This window comes from Oncorhynchus mykiss, chromosome Y, assembly GCF_013265735.2.
Source record: "Oncorhynchus mykiss isolate Arlee chromosome Y, USDA_OmykA_1.1, whole genome shotgun sequence".
Lineage (NCBI taxonomy): Eukaryota > Metazoa > Chordata > Actinopteri > Salmoniformes > Salmonidae > Oncorhynchus > Oncorhynchus mykiss.
The window spans coordinates 29,313,681-29,337,642 of record NC_048593.1 but is presented as its reverse complement, the minus strand read 5'-3'; the positions used below and the strand labels follow the sequence as shown (position 1 = coordinate 29,337,642).

The following is a 23,962-nucleotide window of genomic DNA, read 5'->3' as shown; positions in this document are numbered from 1 at the left end:
TAGTTGCAGAGAGTGTAATTCTAGATTCAGATCATTCAGGTGAGGAAAAAACATCACCCAGACAGGACAGTCGTGTGAGACACTCGTCATGCAAGTGGACATGATGCTCAGTAAAGAAGGCTCGTCTCTCAATTTTAAAAAAAAGTCAATACTTTGCCCTTGATAACCAGCGCACTTCTGTATGTAAAAGCATTACATGGTCGATGCCCATATCATTGCATGATGCAGAAAATATGAGAATTCAGGGGCCTTGCTTTAACAAAATGAACCACTTTCACTGTAGTGTCCAAAATGTATTTCAAGCCGTCAGGCATTCCCTTGGCAGCAAGAGTCTCTCAGTGGAGGCTGCAGACCCAAGTGGCATCGGGAGCAACTGCTTGCATGCGCGTTACCACTCCACTATGTCTCCCTGTCATGGCTTTTGCACCATCAGTACAGATACCAACACATCTTGACCACCAAAGTCCATTTGATGTCACAAAGCTGTCCAGTGGTTTGCAGAAGAGGATGTCTTAATTGACCCTCCAAAAACAAAGAACATATACCAGGAGCTGTGCATGCCAAGTCTTGACTCATCCAGCTGTAACGCATACAATTCACTGGCTTGTACTCAAAGCAGTAATTGTTTCAAAACGTCACATTGTCACATGGTTAGCAGATGTTGATGCGAGTGTAGCAAAACGCTCGTGCTTCTAGTTCTGACAGTGCAGTAATATCTAACAAGTAATCTAACAATTTCCCAACTACCTAATACACACAAATCTAAAGGGGTGAATGAGAAAATGTACATAAATATATGGATGAGCGATGGCCAAACAGCATAGGCAAGGTGCAATAGATGGTATAAAATACAGTATATACATATGATGAGTAATGAAAGACACGTAAACATTATTAAAGTGGCATTGTTTAAAGTGACTAGTGATGCATTTATTAAAGTGGCCAGTGAGCCTCTCCGAGTTAGTGATTGCTGTTTAGCAGTCTGATGGCCTTGATATAAGCTGTTTTTCAGTCTCTCGGTCCCAGCTTTGATGCACCTGTACGGACCACGCCTTCTGGATGATAGCGGTGTGAACAGGCAGCGTCTCGGGTGGTTGTTGTCCTTGATCTTTTTGGCCTTCCTGTGACATCGGGTGCTGTAGGTGTCATGGAGGGCAGGTAGTTTGCCCCCGGTGATGCGTTGTGCAGACCGCGCCACCATCTGGAGAGCCTTGCAGTTGAGGGCGTTGCAGTTGCCGTACCAAGCTGTGATTCAGCCCGACAGGATGCTCTCAATTGTGCATCTGTAAAAGTTTGTCAGGGTTTTGGGTGACAATCCAAATTTCTTCAGCCACCTGAGGTTGAAGAGGAGCAGTTGCACACTCTTCACCACACCGTCTACGTGTGGACCATTTCAGAGGATAAGGAACAAGACCCAGGAGCGTGGACGAGACCGATGGGGCAGGAGCGGGGATGAGACGTGGTAGACACCGGCAGATAGAAACACTTGGCTTCCATCACCAATAACAGGTACTGTACATGCAAGCACAACAATTCAGAAACTAAGGCAATCTGCTGTTTTAAATATGTCAATGCTGGCTGAGTTGACAACAAAAATACAGGACTTTCAGTTGGAGAGAGTGCAATGGTGTGGGGGGTGGGGGTGTAAAATGAATTAAATGAGCTTGTGGGCTAGAAGAGAAAATAAGGGAAGTAGGAGACCGTATCAAGGCTGTGACCACACCCCTACATGTTCTTAAGAGGCTCTGGGTAGAGTGGTCACCATGGAAACGAGACAAAAATATATTACAAACTAGTTTTGACAGAGATCGCTTTTCAATAGCACTTTCAGTTATTCAAGTTTTATTTTCTGACCTTATCATCAAAACTCCTTGTGGTAGTTTGTAATTGAATGACAAACATTTCTGGGGTTGGAGTAAAAACACTTTTCCACCAACTATCAGCCCACAATCACATCAAAATATGTTGAGACTTGTTACAGCTTAAAAATCCTTCTTTAACCCATCAATAAGGGATCATAGCTCCCACCTGGTCAGTCTTATGGAAAGAGCAGGTGTTTTCATAATGTTTTGCACACCCAGTGTACACTGGATGTTCAATTTGGATACAAGAGTGATCCCTATAACCACGCCTTGACAAGCACGTGTATCAATATTCTAATGTATCGGAGGAATTTATTACCCTAGTATTCTAGTCAAAATATATTTCATATCTCAAATCATAACTAAATCTACCCAAAGCATGTTTCACACTGATATTTTGGTCCACAGCTTACTCCTGAGATAAAGGGCTGGAACACCCTCTTTTAATGAAGTTGTAATCAAGTTTCCTAAATTAACCGCAGATGATTAAAGCTTTAAATAACAGATCAAAGTGATTATAAAATTTACTAGGGTCTGGGGAAGGGGCTATATAAAAAGGTATATGGGTGAACATTATCCTCCTTAGATAAGTCATGGACTGTCAGATATGATTATCTATGGATATCCCACAGGATAGTAGAACAGGAGAATCATTGAGCATTAAAATGTACTCTATAATTCACTTATAGATAAGACCAAACTAATTCTAATGGAAACTCTTTGACATGACAAGCTGGACCGTAGTGGAAACGCATGCTGAAGGGCTTAACACATCTGATATGCAAACAATGTGCTCATGTGGGAGGAGTCTGTTAGTGAACCACCACTGGCAGGGTTTTGTTTTCGTTAGGAGAGCAGGTTTCTCAAAGTGCATGCATAGCCAAACGCTCTCGTCGCCACTCCTCTTCATTCCTCACTGCCATATGATAGAATTCCTCCATCTGTTCAGTCACTCACACCCAATTTCTTTCTCTCTCCCTCACAGACCAATGCTAGTGTAGTCATATTTTCCATTCTGTTAAGTTATTGACAGAGCAAATAGGGTGGGAGACTGGTCACTGTAGTGCATGTCTGGGTATCAGGCTGAATGGATGAGTTCAGGCAGTTCAGTGGCCGATCCCAAATTGAGGGCCACATGCACATCACAGGTCTTTCTTCACTCCCTCAAACAGGGCAAACTCGTCCCACCCCCTGCCTCCCTCTTCCATCCCAAAAACAGACAGCAAAAAATGTAATACAAGCACTTGCAAAATACAGCTAGCTCAAGGGTGAACATGACAGGCACACCAGCTAGTGTACACAACGTCTAATAGCTTATCTCATACAGGATGGGGAAATCGGTGGGATGCCACTGACAACAGTAACTGTTTTCTGATCAAAGTAATTGCTTCCACCTCAAGAAAACAAAATAAGTCAGCTTGATTGCAATCAGGAAATTCTTCAATTGCGTAATGTTAGGACATTTTAGCACAGTGCTGAGCTATAGTTCGAATCAGAGTTCGATTATTGTTCCATTGTATCCCCCCCCCCCCGAAACAATAGCTGCTCTAACTGCTACATGACTAGGCTATATTCAGTAGCCTATATTGCCACGGCATATGCTGCTATAGGCCTACTCACAGAATGCTTCAGAGATCTACTTATGAGGCAGCATGCATGTCATCAAATGCTCGCAGTCAAACAATCAATAATACGGCCCAACTGTTTTTCCCCCCCGTGTTCGGTCCAGACTGCCATCTCACCTGCAGCGAACCGCACAACGGTACGAATTGGACCGAGACCACCCTTTGAGCGATACACCGTGCATTGTTTAGTGCAGATAGTGTTCACACCAGTTCAAACCAACCGAACTAAGGGAGTAAACACTATGGTGTGAAAGCCCCCTTACAGGTGATATTTATTGTGAGTGGGAGTGGCAGTCTCAACAGTTCACTACTAGTGGCAGTCTCCTCTGGCCATCTGTGTTGTTGAATGCTGCCATCTAGTGTGCCAATTGGTAGCCTGCAGGTGGAATCTCTTTCCACTGCTTTAATTAGGCTCTATTATTTTACTTTGATCCTTTCTTCCTTCCCTGTAGGACACTTATGAATCGAAATTGCTCTTTCGGTCTCTAAATCCCTTTCTTAAACTGCAATATTCCTTTCCAGGTTCTCATCCTCCTCCCACACGTCTCCATTGCCTCTATGAGCACAACACAGAATGAGAACACCCATTTAGAACGGCTCAGAGTAGCTTATAAATGAATTTAAAATATTGTGCTTTGAGGGCCTTGCTTTCCTTACTACAATTATTTTATTTTTTTTTTAAATGTAGGACATTTCATTATGAGCCGTTTTGAACGAAAGGCCAAGAACAAACAAACTCCGGGTTTCTCAACTTTCATCCTTCATGTTTATAGTGTCTGTGAGAAGTGCTTTTGCACAATAAAACAGACTAAAACTTCACTCAATTCAAACAATGATCGTCTGATATTCCATTCAAAACTGCAAATACATACAGCTCAGCCATTTTAGAAAGGCAGCAGTGCCAAAATTCTAAACATTTAAAAAATGAAAATGAGAAAGGAATACAAGGTTTCAGCTCTACACTCCCTATTAAAAGAATGTATCATAAAGTGTGTGCGTGTGTGTTGCATTCTGTACCTGTCTGGCCAGGTTGACAGAGTCAGCGGTGAGTCTGTCCCGGAGGTGTGGGTCCAGTTGTACAGCCGGGGCGATCTCTACCACCTTCTGGTGCCTCCTCTGGATAGAGCAGTCCCTCTCATACAGGTGGATAACATTACCATATTTATCACCTGGGAGAGATGGGATGACAATGTATACAGTAGATCTAATCACAACACTTAAAAGACTCAACAAAAACAGTCTAACAAACTCACCCAGGATCTGCACTTCAATGTGTCTGGGTCTCTCAATGAACTTCTCCACGAAAAGAGCACCGTTCCCAAACGCAGCCAGGGCCTCAGAGTACGCACGCTGATAGTTCTCCTCCAGCTCCTACACACGTCAACCGACGGAGAACAATAAGTCAGTCAGCACAAAGACAAAACACTCAGACTGGAGCCTCTACTTAGGTACAGATATTTCTACTCACCTCATACTCTTTGACCACCCTCATTCCCCTGCCCCCACCACCGTAGGCAGCCTTGAAGATGATGGGAAAGCCATAGGTGTTGGAGAACTCCTGGGCCTCCGATAGGCAAGTGATGGGACCGTCTGTCCCTGGTACAACTGGAACTCCTGGAAGCAAAAACAATCCAACAATATGAGCTTAACTAAACAGTTAACTTAACAGTACACAATGTCAGCTGTATGTTTGATTTTGCTGAAAAAATTACTTTAAAACATGAAACAAACATCCATCAGACAGTCCTGAACATGACAGTAAGTGAGTGTCCGGCCTACCTGCACGGATAGCGATGGATCGAGCCTCCACCTTGTCTCCCATCATGCGCACCACATCAGGGGAAGGGCCAATGAAGCGTACCCCAGCATCGACACATGCCTGAGCAAAGTCTGATCGCTCAGACAGGAAGCCATACCCAGGGTGGATTGCATCCACATCATTTTCCTGAGAAAAATAATAAAACGATGTGGAAAAAACATGTAAAGCTGTGATCTTTAAGAGCAGTAACAGTTTCCAAAATATATTTTCACATCTCTGACCTTAGCAACTTTGATGATGTCAGGGATGTCCAGGTAGGCGGCCACGGGCGGCAGGCCCTTCCCTATGAGGTAAGCCTCATCTGCCTTCTGCCTGTGCATCTGGCCGGTGTCTTGCTCAGAGTAGACAGCCACTGTCCGGATCCCCAGCTCAGTGCACGCCCGGAACACACGGATGGCAATCTCACCTACAAGTAGTTGGATTACTCAGCTGTCATTATGCAGTCTCAGGAAAATGGAATCATGTGGTGAGAGGAAACTAGCTACAACAATTTGGCTTACATTTCAGTGTTTTAGTGTCAGAATTACCAAGGTGGGAGAATTGTTACGGTACCTCTATTGGCCACCATGACCTTTTTGATGGGCTTGTATTCCAGTGTCTGAGGGGAGTTGTGGGTGGTGCGAGACAGGCAGCATGCCCTCCTGACAGCCAGTAGCCCCAGGGCCGAACGCATACCTCCAACGTGCAGCAGCATCTTCACAGAGGAAGGGTGTGGTTAAGGAGTAAACAGACAGCCCATGCATGATGCAGCACAGGTCCTGACCTATATACAGTTGTATGGGGACTGACTTCACGGACAGTAAAAATGTACAACTTGTCAAGGCGATAAGATGCAGACAGATAAAATAAGCCTAACACTTCCTTTTGCTTTACCTTGGAAGGAATATGGCAATACTAGATACCTGACTTACCTGTAGAAATATCAGTTGTGTCTAAAAACATTCGCACCAAACTTTTTTTTTTTTTACCTTAAGTGTACTAAACTGCATTTATACTTGAGATATCACATTAACAGTAAAAGTAATTTTTTTATATGTAAAAAATATACAAATAAAATTGCTGGAGGACATCTTTAACCTCTATTACAGTACACTCTGACCAGACCTCTGGCCTAACACTCCATACCAACTGACTAAACAAGGCATTCATGTGCAACTGCGGGGCCAGTGACAAAAAAACAAAAACAGGAAGTGGAATTTAAAGAAATAGTTTGGTAAACACTTTCCATCTGAACAAATAGTGACTGACTGAACACAGCAGGGGTGGAAGCTCCATGGGACGCAGATGGGAAAGAGTAAAACATTCCAATTCAGAGGACCTGTAGAGGAGATCAATTAGGCAATACTTGATTCATTAGAAAAGGCCAAGGGGAAATTAAATTGGCTTTGAACTTGAACACAATAATTAAATATAAAATGGTTGAATGTCCAACTGCCTCTACTAACACGCCACCCTAGCACACAAATCAATCCAAACCCTTCAGAGTATCCCAAGTGTTGGCCTGTTGATGTGACAATATCATGAGACTGGTCCGCCGATACAGCAGCATTAGTGAGCTCTCGTAGTGACCTCTCGTAACTCCAGCATAACAAAGCTCAGTTGTCCATGGTCCGACCACCAGTTCTACAGATTTGGAAATACCTCATCTGTATAAGTAGTAGTCACATGAACAGGCTAACTGATCAACACTAAGAGGTGGATATGGTTTGATACACCAGAATTCAATCCAAACACTAAAAACGTTTGGCATAAACAGCAATGGCACGTCCACTGCAGCGTTGGCAGGAGCAAGAGACTGATAAGCCATATCACGTTCAGTACTTTGTGATCCCAAATATAGGACATCAAATTAAAAAGTCTGTATCATACAGGCACTTCATTATAGCTATACCTGCACTGCATGATGAAAACGAAACAGATCAGGACAAAACCAAACAAAATGCTGCACAAGCGCACATTGCAATAACAGGTTCAAAGGTAAAAAGAAAAAAGGGTAGTTTGCAGGAATGCTCTTTTGATGTCAGATCCCCTTGGTAACAAATATTTGTTTTGCCATGTGGACAAATGATACCATTTATTATGAAATTCTCATGGCACTGTCATGTTGGCATTAGAATAAAACCAAAGAATTGATAAGAAATCCCTAACCATTTTAACCCTAACCTAGTACATTACTGCACCTGACATCCTTTATTTATAACATCCTCAATAAATGCAGGTGAATGAACCTAAGACTTCACTATGTTCCCATGAATAGAAATGACTTGAAAATAAAGCAAAAGGAAAGAGCAGAGGGAGCAGAGTTGGCACAAAAAAAGAAACGAAACGAGGCTAGTCTGAGGCTGAATGAATGGAAGTGGGCCAAATGAAAACAGGATATTCTTGACGACATTCCTCTGGTCCAATCATTTGAGAGACATGTTAAAAGGCAGCTTATTGTAATATAGCCTAGTACATTGTCTTCAACTGTAATTTGACCTGTCAACCATTTCCCTCCTTACTAAAATGAGCTGCAAACGTATTTCATTGTGTTCTGTATTCAAGCTGACAGGGTGTGTTTATGGCTTAATGAGGGCTCTGGAGAAAGTCTGGCACCAAGGACATCACATCAGCAGACTGACCTTGTTGAACAGCCTCTCCATTGTCACCTAAAGTGTCTTCCTTCTAGATAAGAGAAATAGCCCAGCCCTCACATTGTAAAACATGATGGCTACTGTAATAAGTTGACTACCTAATGAGTTAATACTACACAGAGAACTTTCATTGAGATTAAGGTGTTGCCCTATTGCCTGGGGAAAGTACATTGAGCAGTCCGGCAAGTTGAGCCTGCCCCATTTGGGCAGGTCATTGAAAATAACCAAACTGCAAAGAATTCCAGTAGCCTAAACCTGACCTTTCTGGTTCATCCAATTGTATTAGGTGAAATAATTTATGGCAGTCAAGCAAGTTTAGCTTGTTCTGAGATGTTTACTGATTTACTGGAATTCTTAGCATTTGGGTTCTCAGTTTCTAATTCCTTCCCCATGTGTTTTTATTTTTATTTTTAAAGCTCCCAACTTAACGATGGGCAAGTGCCTTTCAGAATGTAACATCAATCCCTGTGACAAACCAACCTATAGCATAGGACTAGGGCCCTAGTGACATGCAGGGACTTCACTACTACCATTACCCAAATATTGCCAATATGTCACACATAAATACATGGGCCTAAACATGGCCATCAATAACCTGATGACTTTGAAAATGGGCCACGACAGGCAGAAAAAGGTAGTTTACATATTCCATAAAATCAGTCTACATGTAGGCAGGCTTAGTCTCTGTGCTGGTCTTTCCCACCACACAACAGACATACTAGAACATGTTGGGGCAATTAATTGGTCTTAAAACCAGATGACTGAACACGCATACAAACACTCAGTTCAACAAACACTGATGTGGCATATAGTAAATGGTTACCAGTAGGCTGATAGCCAACTAAGAAAAATAAGTGGTAGCCTGTTTACTACCATCATTACAAAAGTTCAGTTTTATTCAATTTAGAGGCTGAATACTAAACATTCTGAACACAGTAGCCAAGACATATGCTACTTGTGTTGATAGCACTGAATATAACCAGAGTGCAAGTGTAGCAAGTTGAGGTTGTTGTTGGGTAAACAACCCCACCATGCAGTTATAAACATACATGAGGTATGGAAGCGGTGTTGAAGAAACAAAGCCTCAACTTTATCAACTCATCTGGAACAGTTCTGGCATGCTCTTCACAACAAACACCTGCATTCAACAATTCATTTTAGATTCTGGAAACATGGTGAGTAGGTGAAATGTCTTTTATTTTCTTCACGATTTGCCCGCAATAATCTTCACAGTAACTACAATTGTAGTACAAGGAGTCAATGTCGTAGACCACCATTAAACATATGAGAAGGACTTCTGACCTAATAGAAGTGTTGCAGGAAGCCTACCTTCGGCAAGGTAGCTGGAAAGATTTCTTCAACAACAATAATTCCTGCTCAATTAAGCAATATTTGCCCTAGAGACATTCTCAAACCTCAAAAGATCTAAGCTTGAGTGGAGTACTATGACATGTTGCATAGATCCAGCTATATTAAATAGGAAAAGTGCACTTTCTTTTTTACCAAATCTGCATTCTGGATGTAAATGGCATGTTATAGAAGAGTCCATACACTATTTTTTTTGATTGGTTTTGAAAAATGTACCCCAAACAGCGATGGACTTCCTTATGCACATTTTGCAGTGCCAGGGAGTGGATTAAACAATAAAAGCTCAAAAAACACCCAAGTATCTCATTTTAGAACTGCAACGCTCTCAGTAGTGATCCAGGTCTTTAGATGTTGTACATATGAAAATTGTGTGATTCCAAACTTCAACGTTATATACCACTTTGTGCGACTCATGCCATACTTTTCCGAGTGCTCATGCTATACAGAGAAGTATCACAAGTGGATAGGGGAAATCACTCGAATGGCACAAAATGGAATATAACATTGCAGATATCGCTCGGAATGACAATTTCACATACATCTACAAGACCTGCATCACTATACTGAGAGCATTGCGGTTTCTAGAAGGATGTATATTTAGGTGTTTTTGTGCATGTTTTATCCACGCATTGGCACTGCAGAACAAGCTAAATTTAAGTAAAATTGCAAAAAAGTGTGTGGACTCTACTATAACATGCAATTTACATGTGATTTTCTTTGTGTCAAAATGCAGAGTTAACTTCTCCTTTAAAGGGATACTTCTAGATTTTGGCAATGAGGAAAGTGCAGTTTGAAGTTGCTAACTACCAGACATAAAAATGTTATCCACTAGGTCAGCCGACTCTGGGAAAGTAGAGAAAGGGCTTCATTGCCACAATCCCGAAGTATTCTGTTAAAGGGATTGATCAGCCGGAATCAAACTTAAGACAGTACACGCAAATACACCGACGGTGGAAAACAAAAAGGCTAGCACGAAGAGCATGCCATATTTCAACGTAGTCTCTTTCCCAGCTAAGTGTTTCGTAAGCTAGAAGCCTGGCAAGGGTCACTTGAACCTAGGCCTAAATGCCATCGGTAACCATGACATTCAAAAACCAAGTCTAGCAATGTTGCAGACTGAAAATGTAGGGACAGCTATAGCCCCAAAGCTAGTTCTCTATTGAAGCAAACCTATGTCCCATGTTCCAAATGTACATTAAATTTAAAACTTGCTCTACCCATTGTCAGCTGATTTCTGCCTGTGGAAATGTATCCACAGGAAAGTATTATTAAGCCAACTTCAAAACGCAGGTGTCTGTGTGTGGCTATTATGACTTGTCACCTAAGGCACCTTATGTGCACAAGACAGAAGTAGCCTTCAAGTATGCATACTAACTGAAGTCTGGCAGCTATTTACATGGTTTTGCACATGTGCCAGGTGATAGAAATCTCAATGGCAGTAACGGCAAGCTAAACAGTTGGCTAAGTAATACTACTGCTATGGCCATTTTCTCAAATTTTGACCCGAAAAAAGACAAACCACACAGACAACCGGCAGAGTTAGTACAAATGTGATTTTGTTCAACAATCTGATTTGTAAGTAAACTTCAAGTGTTTGCAGTGCTTTATTTCAGAAACCGTGTGGTTAGAGCCCTGAATGCTGAGGTATATCAGACCATATACCACAGGTATGACAAAAACATGTTTGTTTTTTTTACAGTTCTCATTACATTGGTAACCAGTTTATAATAGCAATAAGGCATCTCGGGGGTTTGCGGTATACGGCCAATATGCCACGGCCAAAGGCTGTAAGCAGGCACGCCGCGTTGCACATAACAGCCCTTAGCCCTGGTATATTGGCCATATACCACACCCCCTAAGACTTATTGCTTAAGTGTATACCAGAAAGCTGGTATCACAGTCTGATTTATTATGCATGGACAGCAGTTGGTAAGATATGAAAAAAGTAGAAACCATAAGGAAATGTCACAATAGATGGTTGGGACACTAATGCACAATAAAGGCTATGCCACCGCAGTGTTCTTCAGACTGGTCCTGCATACCCAAGCCAAGGGTCTGGCCTGCACCTCGGACTTGTCTACACACCTCATGGGTTCCGAGGACAACAATTGAAAAACACTGCTAGGTCTATATCAGAATGAGTCAACAGGAGTCCAAAAGTTACACGTTGTTGCGTGCTATAAACTAGATTTTATAAGAGAATCCTTCCCAGACATTCCCACAGATACATGCACATGAATGAACTGTCCAGACAGTTTCTGTTCCACTGAACTCTTGACCGATTCACCAGTGCTTGGTGCAACACCAAAGTCGAGGTTCTTCACTGATAGAAAGAGCAAACAAACCAATCTCAATCAATGTTCACGTTTGACGTCCATTCGGTGTATTATTTGTCAGTCAGAAGATAGCGAATATGTACATCACTAGTTTTTACTGGAGTCCAAAAGGACATTGTCGCGGATAATTCTAAATGGCTAGCTATGTGGAAATGTCACCATCATTTGGGGGAGTTGTCGGCTGCAGTGTCCACTTTTGCTCGGTGCTTAGTATGCAGCCACCTCACAGCCAACTAACTTCCATGAGAAAGGGCTACAGTAGCTGGCATAGCTAACACGCTAGCTAGCCAACCAACTGTTAACTAGCTAGCAGCTCTGGACCTGCATGTAAAAACATAGTATGATGGATGGATATTGGCCAACTACCACGGGATAAGCAACATAAACAACCCCCAAATGGTCTATTCTTCTCCAAGACTTGTAATGCAAAAAAACTTACCTTACGGTCTCAAGTCTACAGTAGAATGCGTGAATCACTGAGGCTTTAAAGTCTCCCAGCTAACGTTCAGTGGCTATCGGACATTAGCATCGGTGTTGGTGTGGCGCTTTTGACTGTCGCTGGCAGTTCGTTCTTCTCTTCAATCAGCGTAAATTGATCTAGCTGGGTACTGTGATCTACCTCAGTACATGTGGCTGTTATGATTTTTCTGTGCACCCTAGCTAACTTGTCCTCCTTGATGGCTGAAAAAAGTCTGGTGTTAGAATGAGTAGCTAGCTGTCTATTGAGATAAGACATTTAAAGCCATTCAGACGACTCGCCCACCCCTTGGCTACCTGCTATTGGTTAGCTTGTTCCTTACGTCAATTTAGTTTCAAGGGGTGTATTCTTTCCGCTGATTCTGTTGTAAAACGTTTCGCAAACGAAACGAAACAGGGAGAGACCTACCTGAATTTGTCTAACAGAAATTCTCCTTTAAATTTCAAAACGAAACGTTTTTCAACTGTTTGAACTAAGGATTACACCCATTGCTAATGTTTGGAATTAATGTGTGCTATTCGTAATACCCAACGTCAATCAATACACACACACGCACCTGTTCAGCTATTGGTTGACGGGGTAGAGGAATCGTGCAAGGAGTTTATCATGAAACAGCCAGCTAATACTACACAGCACCGTGAAACACAAATGGTGAAATTTGAGTAATTATAACATTGCAGTGTTATTCATTCTACATTTAAAAAATATGTACAGTGCATTCAGAAAGTACTCAAAAGCCTTCACATTTTGTTACATTACAGACGTATTCTAAAATGGATTAATGACTATTTTCCCCCCATCAATCTTCACACAATACCCCATAATCACAAAGTTTTTTATTTTTATTTTTGCAAATATCATAGTTACATAAGCATTCAGACTCTTTACTCAGTACTTTGTTAAAGCACCTTTTGTGGCGATTACAGCCTTGAGTCTTCTTGGGTATGAAGCTACAAGCTTGGCACACCTGATTTGGGGAGTTTATTCCATTCTTCTCTGCAGATCTTCTCAATCTCTGTCAGGTTGGATGGTGAGAGCTGCTGCCCATTTTCAGGTCTCTCCAGAGATGTTCGATCGGGTTCAAGTCCGGGCTCTGGCTGGGCCACTCAAGGATATTACAAAAATCTCTGAAACTGGAAACACTTATCTCCCTCACTAGCTTTAAGCACCAACTGTCAGAGCAGCTCACAGATTACTGCACCTGTACATAGCCCACATATAATTTAGCCCTATCAACTACCTCTTTCCCAACTGTATTTAATTTATTTATTTATTTTGCTCCTTTGCACCCCATTATTTTTATTTCTACTTTGCACATTCTTCCATTGCAAAACTACCATTCCAGTGTTTTACTTGCTATATTGTATTTACCTTGCCACCAAGGCCTTTTTTTGCCTTTACCTCCCTTCTCACCTCATTTGCTCACATTGTATATAGACTTGTTTATACTTTATTATTGACTGTATGTTTGTTTTACTCCATGTGTAACTCTGTGTTGTTGTATCCGTCGAACTGCTTTGCTTTATCTTGGCCAGGTCGCAATTGTAAATGAGAACTTGTTCTCAACTTGCCTACCTGGTTAAATAAAGGTAAAATAAAAAAAAAAAAAAAATAAATATTCAGAGACTTGTCCCATAGCAACTTCTGCGTTGACTTCGCTGTGTGCTTAGGGTCGTTGTCCTGCTGGAAGGTAAACCTTCTCCCCAGTCTGAGTTTCTGAGCGCTCTGTAGCAGGTTTTCATCAATGATCGCTCTGTACTTTGCTCCATTCAGCTTTCCCCTCGATCCTGGCTAGTCTCCCAGTTCCTGCCACTGAAAAACATCCCCACAGCATGATGCTGCCACCACCATGCTTCACCGTAGGACTGGTGCCAGTTCTCCACCAGAAGTGACGCTTGGCATTCAGGCCGAAGAGTTCAATCTTAGTTTCATCAGACCAGAGAATCTTGTTTCTCATGGTCTTAGAGTATTTAGGTGCCTTTTGGCAAACTCCAAGCAGGTGGTCATGTGCATTTTTACTGAGGAGTGGCTTCCGTCTGGCCACTCTAACATAAAGGCTTGATTGTGGAGTGCTGCAGAGATGTTTGTCCATCTAGAAGGTGCTACCATCTCCACAGAGAGCTCTGTAAGTGACCATCAGGTTATTGGCCCTTCTCCCCTGATAACTCAGTTTGGCCAGGCGTCCAGCTCTAGGAAGAGTCTTGGTGGCTCCAACATTATTCCATTTAAGAATGATGGAGGCCACTGTGTTCTTGGGGACCTTCCATGCTGCAGACATTTTTTGGTGCCCTTCCCCAGATCTAACCCTCGACACAATCCTGTCTCAGAGCTCGAAGGACAATTCCTTCAACCACATGGCTTGGATTTTGGCTAACATGCATGGTCAACTGTGGGACCTTATATAAACAAGTGTGTGCCTTTCCAAATCATGTCCAATCAATTTAATTTACCACAAGTGGACTCCAATCAAGTTGTAGAAACATCAAGGATGATCATTGGAAACAGGATGCACCTGAGCTCAATTTCGAGTCTCATAGCAAAGGGTCTGAATACTTATGTAAATAATATGTTTTTATGTTTAATACATTTGCAAAAATGTATAAAAACCTGTTTTCACTTTGTCATTATGGGGTATTGTGTTTAGATTGAGGGGATAAAATGTAATCAATATTAAAACAAGGCTGTAACATAACAAAATGTGGAAAAAGCTAAGGGGTCTGAATACATTCCAAATGCACTGTATAGTTCTGGTATTCATTATGCATTGAAGAGATCCTTAGGATTTGTAAAGTCTCTAGTTACCAGGTTAGCATACTGTGTGTGTCCTCCGCCCCTAGCCAATAGACATACATAATTGATTTTCAACTAGGTACAGACCATAAACACAAGATGCACTACTATTGCACAACATTACCAACTAAAGATATTTTGCAAATGTGCAACTAAATGTTGCGATATTAAAACTTGACCGAATAGAGATACAAGGTCAAATACTGTCTGTCCATATTCTTGATATAATTGTCAAACACTTGCTTTCATTGCACAGTACGAGTATACAGTGCATTTGGAAAGCATTCCCACCGCTTGACTTTTTCCACATTGTTACGTTACAGTTTTATTCTAAACTGGTTGAAATGGGGTTTATCCCCCCTTCATCAATCTACAAATACCCAACAACAGCAAAGCAAAAATTGTTTTTTATAAATTTCTGCAAATGTGTTTGTGTGTATATATATATATATATATATATATATATATATATATATATATATCACAAAAGTGAGTACACCCCTCACATTTTTGTAAATATTTGAGTATATCTTTTCATGTGACAATACTGAAGAAATGACACTTTGCTACAATGTAAAGTAGTGAGTGTACAGCTTGTATAACAGTGTAAATTTGCTGTCCCCTCAAAAGAACTCAACACACAGCCATTAATGTCTAAACCGCTGGCAACAAAAGTGAGCACACACCTAAGTGAAAATGTCAAAATTGGGCCCAATTAGCCATTTTCCCTCCCCGGTGTCATGTGACTCGTTAGTGTTACAAGGTCTCAGGTGTGAATGGGGAGCAGGTGTGTTAAATTTGGTGTCATCGCTCTCACACTCCCTCATACTGACTGGTCACTGGAAGTTCAACATGGCACTTCATGGCAAAGAACTCTCTGAGGATCTGAAAAAAATAATTGTTGCTCTACATAAAGATAGCCTGGGCTATAAGAAGATTGCCAAGACCCTGAAACTGAGCTGCAGCACGGTGGCCAAGACCAGCGGTTTAACTGGACAGGTTCCACTCAGAACAGGTCTCGCCATGGTCGACCAAAGAAGTTGAGTTCACGTGCTCAGCGTCATATCCAGAGGTTGTCTTTGGGAAATAGACTTATGAGTGCTGCCAGCATTGCTGCAGAGGTTGAAGGGGTGGGGGGTCAGCCTGTCAGTGCTCAGACCATATGCGGTACACTGCATCAAATTGGTCTGCATGGCTGTTGTCCCAGAAGGAAGCCTATTCTAAACATGATGTACAAGAAATCCCGCAAACAGTTTGCTGAAGACAAGCAGACTAAGGACATGGATTACTGGAACCATGTCCTGTGGTCTGATGAGACCAATATAAACTTATTTGGTTCAGATGGTGTCAAGCGTGTGTGGCGGCAACCAGGTGAGGAGTACAAAGACAAGTGTGTCTTGCCTACAGTCAAGCATGGTGGTGGGAGTGTCATGGTCTGGGGCTGCATGAGTGCTGCCGGCACTGGGAAGCTACAGTTCATTGAGGGAACCATGAATGCCAACATGTACTGTGACATACTGAAGCAGAGCATGATCGCTTCCCTTCGGAGACTGGGCCGCAGGGCAGTATTCCAACATGATAACGACCCCAAACACACCTCCAAGACGACCACTGCCTTGCTAAAGAAGCTGAGGGTAAAGGTGATGGACTGGCCAAGCATGCCCCCAGACCTAAACCCTATTGAGCATCTGTGTGGCATCCTCAAACGGAAGGTGGAGGAGTGCAAGGTCTCAAACATCCACCAGCTCCGTGATGTCATCATGGAGGAGTGGAAGAGGACTCCAGTGGCAACCTGTGAAGCTCTGGTGAACTCCATGCCCAAGAGGGTTAAGGCAGTGCTGGAAAATTATGGTGGCCACACAAAATATTGACACTTTGGGCCCAATTTGGAGATTTTCACTTAGGGGTGTACTCACTTTTGTTGCCAGCGGTTTAGACATTAATGGCTGTGTGAGTTATTTTGAGGGGACAGCAAATTTACACTGTTATACAAGCTGAACACTCACTATTTTACATTGTAGCAAAGTGTCATTTCTTCAGTGTTGTCACATGAAAAGATATACTCAAATATTTACAAAAATGTGAGGGGTGTACTCACTTGTGATATACTTATTATAACAGAAATATCACATTTACAAAAGTACTCACACCCTTTACTCAGTACATTGTTGAAGTACCTTTGGCAGCGATTACAGCCTCAAGTCTACTTCGGTATGACGCTACAAGCTTGGCACACCTGATTTGGGGAGTTTCTCCCATTCTTCTCTGCAGATCCTCAAGCTCTTTCAGGTTGGATGGGAGCGTCACTGTACAGCTATTTTCAGGTCTCTCCAGAGATGTTCGATTGGGTTCAAGTCTGGGCCACTCAAGGACATTCAAAGACTTGTCCCGAAGCCACTCCTGCTTTGTCTTGGCTGTGTGCTTAGGTTTGTTGTCCTGTTGTAATGTGAGCCAATGCTGCCACCAACATGCTTCAATGTAGGGATGGTGCCAGGTTACCTCCCTGACCAAGGCCCTTCTCCCATTGCACAGTTTGGCCAGGCAGCCAGCTTTAGGAAAAGTCTTGGTGGTTCCAAACTTGCTTATTTTAAGAATGCAGGAAGCCACTCTGTTCTTGGGGACCTTCAATGCTGCATACATTTTTTTGGTACCCTTCCCCAGATCTGTCCCTCATCACAATCCTGTCTTGGAGCTCTAAGGACAATTCCTTCAACCTCATGGCTTGGATTTGCTCTGACATGTACTGTCAACTGTGGGTCCTTATATAGACAGGTGTGCCATTCCAAATCATGTCCAATAAATGTACCACAGGTGGACTCCAATCAAGTTGTATGAAACACCTCAAATATGATCAATGGAAACAGGATGCACCTGAGCTCAATTTCAAGTCTCATAGCAAAGGGTCTGAATACTTATGTAACAAATACATCTGAAAAAAAAATTATTTGTCATTATGGGGTATTGTGTAGATTGAGGAAAAACATTTAACACATTTTAGAATAAGGCTGTAACGTAACAAAATGTCAAAAGGTCTGAATACTTTCTAAATGCACTAAATGAAAGGCAGGAATCTTGGTATAGAAACACTGGTCAAAGAGTTTAATTAGCAATGGAATGCATAATCTCTCATTCATGGACAGTAAAAAAGTAAACTTAGGAATGGGAGGGGGAAACTAAAATATGGATAACATGAAAGGTTGTCGAGTTAAATATGCAATATGGCATGATCAGATAGGTAGGACAGCGACAACACAGACCATGACTTCAATCACATACACAAGTTCAGTACAAAACCACAATCAGCAGACTCTCAACTTGTATTCACCCTTCCACAGATAACATTATCAAAAATAGTAGACGGGAAATGTATTTTCTTGTACAGGGTTCCTTTAAAACCACAATTACAAGGCGAGTGGCATTTGCTTGGGGAATGAATATCCTAATAGTACATAAAGTTGTTCAGAGCAGGTTTGAAGTTCATTGCCACTTATGTCATAACCATTAAAAAAACAATTGTGATACTTTACATCTTTACGCATAAGTGAAATGTACATGAAAACATTACTTGATTGTTAAAATAGCATAAATCATTTCAAACGAGACTGTGGTGGTGCTGAACAGAAAGACCAGTGGCTTTCATTAGGGAAACCAATTAACATGAATTAACCAAAACACAAGATGTTCTGTTCACAGTTTAATCAAAAACATTTTGCAACAGAATCAGCATACTGAACACACCCCTGCTCTAGCATAAGATGTTCAAAATGTTTAATGTCAGGACATAATGGAGATATGCATACAGCACTGCACAGGGGAGTCCTTGGACAACCATGTCTGCTATACCCAAACGTACATATCAACATTTTTTACCAAAACATGCGCATACATACATGGAAGTACATTAGTCTATTTTATTGTTAAAATCCTGTCACCTCCCATCGTGTTAATCTTTTGCACTTCTAAAAGTGAGCAAATATCTACAACCGTAAATGGCATGAGAATAGACCATGTAATAAACCAAAAACAATGCAAGCAGTGTAGCACAAAAATATTCCCAAAGTAACACAGCATGCATTTCTCTTCCTGTATATATTTTAGCTTGAAATTGTTCACATGTTTGTTTTGACAATTTTAGTATATGTTTATGTAAATATTTTACTAGAGAGAAAACAGAAAATGTCAAAGAAAAGAACATAAGAGAGGAACAATGAAAGAAAACTGAATGCAGATGAGCCTGAATCAAGCGAAATGGACAAAGGGGGAAAGCAACCAAATGCAAAGCAAAAATAAATAAATAAATAAGAGGACAGTCGAGTGTTGACAGTGAGTGTGTTGTCCACTGTTTGGTCTGGTGGTGAAGGGTTCTTTTGGGTTTACGGTATTATTTTGCCGTCATCATCTGCACAAATTCTGAAAGACAAGATTGGAACCAACATTTGGAGGCAGGCAGGCATACATTGGCAAATGGTTCTCCATTCTTCACATTCTATAAGATACCACTTGTGTCTTAGCTGACAAGTGATCGACACACGGCACAAGAGGAACCCAAAGAACCACCGAACCCAAATATGTGGCCTAATGTGCCTCCAAAATATCAAGCACGGAAGAAATGCAATACCAAACAGGAATTGAGCCTGACCATATTCGAGACAGCGATTTAAAGCTTATTTTATTACAAATATTTGGGAGCCATCTCCACAACCACGAGTTAATGGAATCTAGACTGCAAATTGACGTGCAAATTTTTGAAGGGGCTGTTCATTAGTATCACAAATAATTGTGGTAATGCCGTGTTTAATTTTTCATCAGAGCTGTATTCTGTTATCCATGCCTCGAGTGGTGGTTGAGAGCAAGGCTGTGTACACTTCAATATCTTGATGTGAAGATCAAATGTATTTCTGCAGCTGCCTGCCATTCATTACGTTCTTCAATGTTTTACCTTTTCATGAGCATGGCCCGACAGTTTGCTCCATCTGTGCACACAGTTCATTATATGGAGCCATTTTCCAAACATTGAATTATTGCAATATAATTTGCAGTGACATTTGTCAATTGTTGCCTTTTAAAACCATTAAACAGATGGTTTTAACAGACACAAAATGGACACTAGGACATATAAGTAGCAGAGCAACGCCTGTCTAACAGAAGGACTACCAACACTGATATGATCGAAGGGGATGTGGTGGTCAAAAATAAATCTTCCTTTTTACAGTAACAATTGACTCAGCCACTCCATCTTGCCCAAACAGAGGAATGAGAACAACATTGTCTAACTGCAGCACTAATACCTAAAACAACCTGCTTTATATATTGCTACGACAACAAAACAAAGCAAGCTAGAATGCATGTTGTTGAATGGATTAAATTGGGCGACAGCATTCGTTTTGTACTTTCTTGGCTTGTGAATGGACAATTAAATTGTCTGACTAATATTCAATGTTGTTCAGGTTAACGTAAGTGTAAAACTAGATAGAGAGAAGACGGGAAAACTGACCTTCGTAGTTGACCTGTCCATCGCCATCGATATCAGCCTCCCGGATCATCTCATCCACCTCCTCGTCTGTCAGTTTCTCACCAAGGTTTGTCATAACGTGACGCAGCTCTGCAGCACTGATATAGCCGTTACCATCCTGCAACAAGAAATCAATTCATTTTTTGGGGTTTGAATTTAGTGTTAACTAACATGCAGATCTTATTACTGAGCAATTTCTGAATATTAAATGTCAAATAATGATGCATTTTGAAACTCTGGAGAGGTTTGAGACAGAGCTATTGGGAGTGATGAAACCCATTGGTCAGTATTTGCACTACTATGACTTGCCACGTTAAGATAATCGAAAAGTCCTCCATTCCTCAGTTTAGCTGACCTTGTCGAAGACTCTGAAAGCTTCTCTGATCTCCTCCTCACTGTCAGTGTCCTTCATCTTCCTCGCCATCATGGTCAGGAACTCAGGGAAGTCAATGGTTCCATTTCCTGTGGATGACAGAAATATGCTGTCACAGGAACCAGTGTTTTTTATTTTATTTTCACAATGTAGTAGGTCTTTCATCCCAATCAGATACTGCATCAGGACATTATCAACACCCTAATCTGAGGGGGAGATATGGAGAGCATTTGTAAGTCTCTCACCATCAGCATCCACCTCATTTATCATGTCCTGCAGCTCGGCCTCTGTGGGGTTCTGTCCCAGCGAGCGCATCACTGTGCCCAGCTCTTTGGTGGTGATGGTGCCATCTCCATCTTTATCGAACAGCGAGAAGGCTTCTTTGAACTCTGAATTAAAAAAATGTAGAAGGTCACTCTCCACATCCATAATGCTGACTAAAGCATCTAAACTCCTTGGTAATGTTTGAGCAAATACAGCCACTTTACCAGCAATTTGTTCCTCGGTCAGTTGATCTGCCTTAAAGCAATAAACAATATCATTAATGACACCTTTTGATTTTGGATTCCCCCTTTTTGCACTTGAAGAAACTTCAACTAATTTCTATCAAATGCCACCCACAATATTCTAACCCAATAGTTAATAACCATACAATATCATAGGCTGCATAAAAATTACCCAAGAAAAAGAGTAAGTGTAACGAGCCTTAGCTACTTGTAATGAAGAACACATGGCTATCTATACGTCCATCTTCAGTTGCAACATCGCATTATTAGCTAGCTAGCGTGCTAGCAAGTGATGTTCTGTCTAAAAATGAGTCCGTCTTGCACCATATTTGCCCCAATGTTTGATCAGGCTGCCGCACAGTGGCCTAAAAGCAACACATTGGATCAGGGGATATCCCACTGGAACTGAAATTAGCCAGAACAATATATAGTAACGTTGCTTCACCAAGTTCGGAAGACATTGAAGAAGCTAACGTTAGTTTACAACACTTTGAGGAACCCAACTGTTAAATAGACACAATGCTAACCGACAAATTCCAGATGTTACGTTCATGTCTAGAAGCAATCCAGCTTTAATAAAAATTCACGTTAAAAAAATAATTTTAGCTAACCCTAACCTTAATCTAATTATCCTAACCTGATACTTTAATTTACCGAACCTCCCGCATAAATTATCCTAGTTTGTTAAGAAAAGTCACATTGGACGTTTATCTAGCTTACTTCAAATTATTTCTAGCCATGACCAGCTCTCAGTTCCAGCTAGCTAACGTTAGCTACCTGGCTAGCCAAAATAGTTAACTATACAAAACTAGTTAACTAGCGACTGAATAAGGTAAATTAACTAGCCTTGAAAACTATCGAATGTTAATGTGGAACAAAGACGACAGCGACACCAAGCCAAGGTGGATAGTTTTGACAAACAGCCATACTAACTTTAGCTAACGTTACAGTAGTTCGTTTCCTCGTCGTAGCGGAACTGGTTGTCTGTGTAGGACACAACTAACAGCCTTATTAACGACTGAATTTGACGCAGAAATAACTAGCTACCACATTCATAATACATGTAATTAACGTTACTTTATCTCGTTAGCCATCATCATAATGTTGTGCTTAGCTAACTAGCTAATCAATCGCACAGTTAGAAAGCAACCAAGCCAACACATTATCTAGCCATGTAGTGTAGCTTGCTAGCCAGTTAGCTAGATTGCTCTAGTACTATACCTGGCTAAACGCCAATTATATTCATCCAAAATGTGTATTTAATAAAAAATGTACAGCAAAGAGAACTTACCATTTTGATACGTTGATTTGATCTTACTACCTACTGTACCTAACAACGACTTGATAAATATGATAATCAAGTGTACTACAGTCCTACGCGCTCTTTGCCGCTTCAAATTGTGTATCAATCCGCTTTGGTTTAGATTTTAAACAGGACACTGCACTCCCTAGCAACTATGGTGTCCGCGCACCGAATATATTTATATTTATTTATATATATATATATATATATATATATTTATATTGAAAACCAACTACATAATGCTCATTCTCTATTTATAGGAAATGTCAATTCTGTCTTTGTTTGTATGAATTTAGCCCAGGACGTTATAGAGAGAGATCAACGGCGCACATCAGCTGATCCAGTAAACCGGACTAGATTGGTTTTCAGCCACCTGCAATGCGTCAGGGAGGGTTTCCAAAAATTACCACAGCATAAAAATTAATGAAAACAAAAACTTGCGTTTTGGTTTTAATTTAAGATTAGCAGTGTGGATAAGGTTTAAAATCACTTTACGATAAATTGTAGAAATGGGCGGGGTTTATGACTTTGTGGCTGTAGTAACTAGTGATGACCAGAAGTCTTCACAGAGAGTGTAAAGGCGGTTCCAAACTTAAAGGGATAGTTCGGGATTTTATCAAAGAAGCCCTTGAGTCAGATGACATTTTTGCTATAGTAGAAGGGCCCTGTTTAGGGATTACCTGTAGGCCCTAAACTGTGCATGTCTAGACTAGAGAACAATGAAAATGCTCTTGATAACAATGAGACGGTACATTGAAGTCCAACTCAACACAGAACAGATTATTTTAGAGTCAATGTGACCCCAATTAAGAAAAAGAGTTTGAGAAAGATAAGAGCTATACACCCCATTGCAATTCCTGGAAGGTATTGGTATTTTAGAATCTCCATTAGCTGTAGTGAGAAGCAGCTACTCTTCCTAGAGTCCACACAAATGACATAATAGAAAACAGACAAGAACATCTCAAGGAGAGCACTACATCAAGGTTGAATGCTAGCACCCTCAGGACTACCTGACAGAAAATCAGACAGGAAGAAAAAGCCTTCATAAAAAAAATAATTTTAAGAATCCATTGTTGCTTTCAGCATCAAGGTCTTCTCATCTCTGCTGGACATTTTGTTCAGCAGATCTGGTGTTAGTAACGAGGCTCCATTTTCATACCCCTCAGTCATCAGACTGATGCATTCTCCCCTAAACATGCTTCAGTATTCTAACAGTGTGCACCATTAAAACCCAAGTAAGGGATCGTTTGCCATGTCTGAGTGTTTGAGAGAGGTTTAGTAGTTTATACACAAACCACACTAGTATATAGTGTAGGGTTTTGGGACCTTGTGAACAGTGTCAAGCAGCTACATTTAG

General features: G+C 41.2%; 2 protein-coding genes across 3 annotated transcripts in view; both read right to left on the bottom strand.

Annotated features, from left to right (window-relative positions):
• LOC110509959 (pyruvate carboxylase, mitochondrial) overlaps positions 1-12,402 on the bottom strand; it is a 102,628-nt gene extending 90,226 nt beyond the window's left edge. Inside the window, exons 1-7 of the mRNA XM_036967814.1 lie at positions 12,083-12,402; positions 5,859-6,000; positions 5,528-5,712; positions 5,267-5,432; positions 4,956-5,101; positions 4,741-4,858; positions 4,505-4,656 (exon numbers count right to left, since the gene is read on the bottom strand). Coding sequence (XP_036823709.1) covers positions 4,505-4,656; positions 4,741-4,858; positions 4,956-5,101; positions 5,267-5,432; positions 5,528-5,712; positions 5,859-6,000 — 909 coding nt within the window. The 5' untranslated portion in view covers positions 12,083-12,402. The remainder of the gene's footprint in view (positions 1-4,504; positions 4,657-4,740; positions 4,859-4,955; positions 5,102-5,266; positions 5,433-5,527; positions 5,713-5,858; positions 6,001-12,082) is intronic.
• A 5,585-nt stretch (positions 12,403-17,987) lies between these two features.
• On the bottom strand, positions 17,988-22,852 carry LOC110509958 (calmodulin-1). 2 transcript variants are annotated; one of them, XM_021591194.2, is made up of 6 exons: positions 22,594-22,852; positions 21,285-21,315; positions 21,042-21,185; positions 20,779-20,885; positions 20,406-20,541; positions 17,988-19,321 (listed from the first exon to the last, which is right to left on the bottom strand). In XM_021591194.2, the coding sequence occupies exons 1-6, from the start codon at positions 22,594-22,596 to the stop codon at positions 19,293-19,295; spliced, it is 450 nt and encodes a 149-aa protein (XP_021446869.1). In that variant the 5' UTR covers positions 22,597-22,852; the 3' UTR covers positions 17,988-19,292. The 2 variants fall into 2 exon arrangements, with proteins under 2 accessions (XP_021446869.1, XP_021446870.1); XM_021591195.2 differs by lacking the exon at positions 22,594-22,852 and adding an exon at positions 22,236-22,398.
• Positions 22,853-23,962: the final 1,110 nt, after the last annotated feature.